Below are 6,879 nucleotides of genomic sequence, written 5' to 3'. Positions count from 1 at the left end.
GATCAGGAAGCAGTATTGGTTCCCCAGGTGTCTGGGGACCCAAGACTAGGAATGGCGCAGGGCCCAAACTAGGAGTAAGGAACAGCGGGGGAGATGGAAGGGTGAATGAGGCTGGGGGAGTCAAAGCGCGGAGGGCTCTGTGATAGACTTACCCCAAGAGAGGCCTGAGGGTAGGAGAGCAGGCTAGAACAGTTAGCCAGTGGTGCAGGTCCAGGGAAGCAGAGAGAGGTGTGGGCGGGGCCAGGTCCCGAAGCAGTGCTCCTTGGGCTCAAGGAAGGCACTAAGTTGGTCTGGGTGAAAAGGATCAGGAAGCAGTATTGGTTCCCCAGGTGTCTGGGGCCCCCGTCTGAGAAATACTTTTAAAAAAAATGTTCAACATCTCTAGTCATCAGGGAAATGTATGCTAAAATCACTTTGAGATTTCATTTTACCTCACTCAGAATGGCAAATGGCTAAGTTCCAAAAATGAATGGCAAATGCTGGTGAGGATGGGGAGAAAGGAGAACTCTTACCCACTGCCTGTGAGAGTGCAAATTGGTGCAGCCACTATGGAAATCAGTGTGGAGATTCCTCAAAAAGCTCAAAATTGATGTACCGTAGGATTCAGCCATACTTCTTGTGGGCACATACTCAAAAGACTCTTGTACCCAACTACAGAAATACCTGTTCATCCATGTTCATTGCTTCCTTTTTCATAACAGCCAGAAATTAGAAACAAACTAGATGCCCTTCAATTGATGAATGGACAGTGAAGGTGTGGTACATATAGACAATGGAATATTTTTTGGCTTTTAAATAACTGGAATCATGGGGCTGGAGAGATGGCTCAACAGTTAAGAGCACTGACTGCTCTTGCAGAGGACCCAAGTTCTATTCCCAGCACCCACATGGTGGCTGCAAACCATCCTTAACTCCAGTTCCAAGGGAATCTGAAGCCCTCTTCTGACCTCTGTGGCATTGCACGACATGGGTGCACTCACATACATGCAGGCAATACACTCATACACATAAAATAAAAATAAGAAATAAAATATTTTTAAAAAATTGAAATCATGGGCTGGAGGGATGGCTCAGAAGTTAAGAGCACTGGGTGCTTTTGCAGAAGACCCAGGTTCAGTTCCAGCACCCACATGGCAGCTAACCACTCTCCCTAACTCCAGCCCCAGGGGATTCAACAGCTGGGGACAGCTACTGCTTTTACCTGCTGAGCCACCTCTCAGTCCCAAATTTTCATCTTTTTAATAGCAAGATTTTTTCACACAATTCTTGTATTATAGTTTTTGTGATGGTAAATTGACTTTTAGCATTGAGATGAATTTTTCTATTAAGATGATTATGCTTCTTTTTATAATAGTTACAGTCTGCTTAGTTTCTGCTTTTCCTTTTAACAGTATAGTATTTTTTAAAAGTATTATTGTTGTGAATGTATGATGTGTGAGAGCAAGTGTGCATGTGCCATGGCACATGTGTGGAGGTCAGAGAACAGTTGGAGGAGATCGTTTTCTCTTTCGATCATGTGGGTCCTAGGGACTGAACTCAGGCAACCAGGCTGAGTCATCTTGCTGGCCCACAGTATGTTTTCACTTTTGAACTATAGTTCTTTTTCCTCCCATAGTTAACAACCCACCAACTCCACTTATTTTAAAATATGTAAAGCTATAACATATAATTTACAACTTTTATATACCTCATGGTTTCACTGATTCTTGAAGTTCCTTTTTTTCCTCTTTAAAATAATTTCAGGAGCAGACATGATAAGTATCCACAATGAAGAAGAAAATGCTTTTATACTGGATACTTTACAAAATCAGTGGAAAGGCCCAGATGATGTCCTACTAGGCATGTTTTATGACACTGATGGTAAGTGATACTTATTTATCTTATGAGACAAGATTCTTTAAAAATGTTAGTGTTCAGGGCCAGCCTAGTCTACCTAGGGAGCTCCAGGCTAGCCACCATGATATGAGACCCTCTCTCAAAGCAAAACCAAAGCAAAATTGTTAGTAATCCTTAAGACTTTTGGTTTCTTAACTCTCTAGATGAAGTCCATGCCTCCAGTACTACGTTTTCTATGTGTATCCATGACTAGAAGCCATGGCTCTTTTCTCAGTAGCTCCAAATGCTTCAAAAGAGAGAGACCGCTGGCATACTGACACGACATGAAGAAAAATGTGGTTTTAAGGTATTTTCTTAAGATGATATGGTCACAAAAGTAACTATTAGTGTCTGCTGTTAATAGGGTAAGGATAAATTATCTTTACCAGATTACATAATAGAAATGTATTTTTTTATTACTGTAGAAAACTACATGGCTCAGCAGTTAGGAGTACTTGCTGTTCTTGAAGAGGACCCAGGTTCAGTTCCCAGCACCCATGTCAGATGGCTAGCAACTGCCTACAACTCCAGTTCCAGAGGATCTGGCATCCACAGGCACCTGCACAAAAGTGGCGTATATACATACATTCAGGCACACACATAGGCATAAAATAAACAAATCCGTGGGGTGTGGTGGCACACGCCTCTAATCCCAGCACTCCGGAGGCAGAGGCAGGCAGATCTCTGTAAGTTCAAGGCCAGCCTGGTTTACAAAGTGAGTTCCAGGCCAGCTGGGGCTACAAGGAGCCCCTGTCTCAAAAAGATCAAAAAAATAAAAAGTAAAAAAATCTAAACTACAAAGTACACATATTGTGTATATAAATATCTAATTTATGGGGCTGTAGAGATGGCTTAGCGATTAAGAGCACTGACTGCTCTTGCAGAGGACCCGGGTTTGATTCCTCTCCAGCACCCACATGGTAGCTACGAACCGTCCTTAGCTCCAGTTCCAAGGGAATCTGAAGCTCTCTTCTGACCTCTGTGGCATTGCATGACATGGGTGCACTCACATACATGCAGGCAATACACTCATACACATAAAATAAAAATAATAAATATTAAAAAAATCTAATGTATATCAGTGCAATGTATACATTAAATATAAAATGTATACAAGTATAAACACTGTAGTGTATATACACATATGATCATATTTTAAATGACACGAAATCACTAAGGTTATTAATGTTTTAACTACTTTTTAAAAAATATTTTATTATTTTTATTTTATGTATATGAGTGTATTGCCTGCATGTATGTGAGTGCCCCTGTGTCGTGCAATGCCGCAGAGATCAGAAGAGAGCTTCGGATTCCCCTGGAACTGGAGCTAAGGATGGTTCATAGCTGCCTGCCATGTGGGTGCTGGGAATCAAACCCGGGTCCTCTGCAAGAGCAGTCAATGCTCTTAATTGCTAAGCCATCTCTCCAGCCCCATGTTTCAAGTATTCTTAAAGTATTCCCTCTTAAGAGTTTTTCTTTGCTGGTTCCAGAATCCTCTTAAAACCAGTATCTTTTGATAACTGAATATAAACAGGATATATTCCTTCTTCTGCAACCTTTAATCCCACAACAACCATTATAGATCTGTAGAGTAACTCTCTGCCTTTAAGCCAAACCTTTTCTTTGGTTTTAACACCTTTTTAAGTTGTCCTAACATTGAAATATTCCTTATTTGACAGATGCAAGTTTCAAGTGGTTTGATAATTCAAATATGACATTTGACAAGTGGGCAGACCAAGATGGTGAAGATCTAGTTGATACCTGTGGTTTCCTGTACACCAAGACAGGTGACTGGAGAAAAGGGAACTGTGAAGTTTCTTCTGTGGAAGGAACACTCTGTAAAGCAGCTAGTAAGTATGGGGAATGTAGGGCTGACTTCCAAGTAATTTTGTTTGGAATTAGTATATTTAGGACTTTATAGTATAGTAGGGTGGTATGCTACAGTCTCTTGGAAATCAAATAGGTAATTCTCTTACATTATCAAAGGTATGGCCACACCATGTGAACTAGACATAATTTAATTCTGCTTACTCTTTAAAGAGTTGCCAAGAGGCCATAAATTTCTTTTGACAAAAGAATTTGCATAGCTTCTTTTCCTGTGACTTGACTGAGTAGAAGTGAAGAAAAATAATGTATAATCCTAAAATGCTAATATTACATTATTAAGGAATTAGATTCTCTACAAAAATTAATATACTTTGTCTAGGCAAACAAAAATGGCATCCTACTAAAACCTGCATCATAATTTGTGATTTATTCTGGATTAAAATATATTTTTCTAAAAATAAAAGCACTAAAGCACATTTTAATGAACAAAATTAATATGTCCTACAATATTTTCATGTTATTTGTTAAGTACTCAAGAATTTGCTCCAAAACCCCAGAGTAAATATTTCTCAGTAAAGAAATGTGTACTTTCAAGCTACAAATCTGGGATGCTTGAGACATAGCACAACTACTCCCCACTGAACATCCTTAATAGTCGCTCCTTTTTTACCTATAAACCAAAACTATACACCTGGCTCTGATTATTTCCCATTTTTAAAATTACAATTTATGGGCTGGAGAGATAGCTCAGTGGTTAAGACCACTGACTGCTCTTGCAGAGGAGCTGGGTTCAATTCCCAGCACCCACATGGCAGCTAACAACCGTCTGTAACTCCAGTTCCGGGGGATCTGACACCTCCTTCTGACCTCCACAGGTATTGCACAACATAGGTGCACTTACACACCTGCAGGCAATATACCCATGCACATAAAATAAAAATAATACAATTAAAAATAATACAATTTACTTGTCATAGCAAGATGCTATACCATAATTAATTTTATAGTGATACTATTATTTGTTGTAGTTCTATAGTAGCAGCATCCAATTTCAAATATTTGAATTTTAATTTAAAATTTTTTATTTACTTTTACATGTATAAGTATTTTGCCTGCATGTATTATATGTGCACTATGTGCATGTAATGCCCATAGAGGCCAGAAGAGGGAATCAGAGCCCCTGGAACTGTAGTTACAAATGGCTGTGTGCTGCCATGTGGGTGTTGGGAACTGAACTGGATCCTATGTAAGAGCAGTCAGGGCTTTTAACTGCGGAGCCATCCCTCCAACCCCAAATATTTGATTTTTAAAAATTGGTTCTTAGGTAGAAGTCAAGGACTGATACCCAAGGTTATCCACAAATTGGGTCACGTACTGTGCTTCAGGGCACCATTATATGAACAAGTTTTTTAAAAGTGGTAATTTTAAAACACCAGAAATACTGAACAAATCCCATTGCCATTTGATTTTTTTTCAAATAATTTTTTTTGATTTATTCATTTTTATTTTATGTGTATGAGTGTTTGGCCTGACTATAAGTGCACCTGTGTTATGCAGTGCCAGCAGAGGCCAGAAAGGAGTGTTGGATCCCTTGGAACTATAGTTACAGAACCATTGCTAGTCACTATGTGGGTGCAGAACCCAGAGCCTCTGCAGGAGCAGCCAGTGCTCTTAACAGCTATCTCTCCAGCCCCTTATGTTTGTTCTCTACAGACTCCAGTGAGAATCCTTTTATTTCCCCCACATATTTTTTAAGAAGCTCCTTTCCCCCCACCCCCACCAACTAACCTAGTGCATTTTGCCAGGCCCAGATATCTGACTATAAAAAATTAAATTCAAGCTGGACATGGTGACGCACACCTTTAATCCTAGCACTTGGGAGCCAGAGGCAGGCAGATCTCTGTGAGTTCAAGGCCAGCCTGGTCTACATAGTGAGTTCCAGGCCAGCTGGGGCTACAGGGAGATCCTGTCTCAAAAAGAAAAAAAAAAAAAAATCAAACAGGTAAGAGAGATGGTTGATGAAGCACTAAGGATATTACATTTTAAAGTATCCAACTGTATTTAAAGTCACTCTTATAAGGCATCCTTAAATTTATAATTTTAATTTTCTTTTGCATTTTAGTTCCATATGACAAGAAATATTTATCCGGTAAGTAACACTCTGATCTTTAAAATTTTCATATGTTAAAAAATACTGCCAGGAGTGGTGGCTCACGCCTTTAATCTCAGCAGAGGCAGGCAATTTCTGTGTTTGAGGCCAGCCTGGTTTACATAGAGTTTCAGGTCACCTGGGGCTATAGGGAGACCCTGTCTCAACAAACAAACAACAAAACATACTAACATCTTGGCATATTGAAATACTACCATCTATTCCTTTAAAAATTACTTAATATAGGGGCTGGAGAGATGGATCAGTGGTTAAGAACAGTGGCTGTTCTTGCAGAAAACCTGGGTTTGAATCCCAACACCCACATGGCAGCTAACAACTGTCTGTAACTCCAGTTCCAGGGGATCCGACAGCCTCTTCTGTCCTCCATGGACATTGCACGACACAGGTACACTTACCTACGTGCAGGCAATACACACATACACATAAAAATAATAAATATTTTTTAATTACTTAATATAAAGTAGAACTTTTAAGTACATTGAAAGGTCTCTTATAATACCTGACATCTAAAATATTATGCATAAAATGAACATTTTTAATTTATGTTTATGAGGGTTTTTGTCTGTATTTATGAAAATGCACCCATGTCGTGCAACACCCACAGAGGTCAGTTCCCCTGGAACTGGAATTACAGATGTTTTTTAGCTGTCATGTAGGTGCTGGGAATCAAACCTGGGTCCTCTGGCAGAGCAGCCAATGCTCTTAACCACTGTGCCATCTCTCCAGTCCCAGAAATGAGCATTTTTTTAACACTACATTTTTGTAAGGAGTCACATCGTGTTTTCGTGGAATATCACTACATGTCATCTAAAGGTTTCACCTCATAGTTGTAATTACAATTCCTAAAGCTTTTGTCTTATATTGGACTTGAATGCAATTTTTAAAAGGGGGCAGCAATGACAAGACTTGAAGTCAAAACTGTAAGACCCTATCCTCTTCACTGTATCTTTACTCTATTAGGCGCCTTTCTGTTCACTTTCTTCTTTAACTTATTTTCTCTTCTTTTT

At 39.5% G+C, this 6,879-nt stretch overlaps 1 protein-coding gene across 2 annotated transcripts in view; it reads left to right on the top strand.

The window, feature by feature from the left end:
* The window catches only part of LOC103744080 (lymphocyte antigen 75), a 148,084-nt gene that overhangs the window by 135,457 nt on the left and 5,748 nt on the right, over positions 1-6,879 (top strand). For both annotated transcript variants that reach the window (XM_008845737.3, XM_008845736.3), the window contains 3 exons: positions 1,744-1,860; positions 3,555-3,725; positions 5,825-5,851. In XM_008845737.3, coding sequence (XP_008843959.1) covers positions 1,744-1,860; positions 3,555-3,725; positions 5,825-5,851 — 315 coding nt within the window. The remainder of the gene's footprint in view (positions 1-1,743; positions 1,861-3,554; positions 3,726-5,824; positions 5,852-6,879) is intronic.

This window comes from Nannospalax galili, unplaced genomic scaffold (genome assembly GCF_000622305.1).
Source record: "Nannospalax galili isolate Female #2095 unplaced genomic scaffold, S.galili_v1.0 scaffold540, whole genome shotgun sequence".
Taxonomy (NCBI): Eukaryota; Metazoa; Chordata; class Mammalia; order Rodentia; family Spalacidae; genus Nannospalax; species Nannospalax galili.
This window is presented reverse-complemented; position numbering and strand designations above follow the sequence as displayed.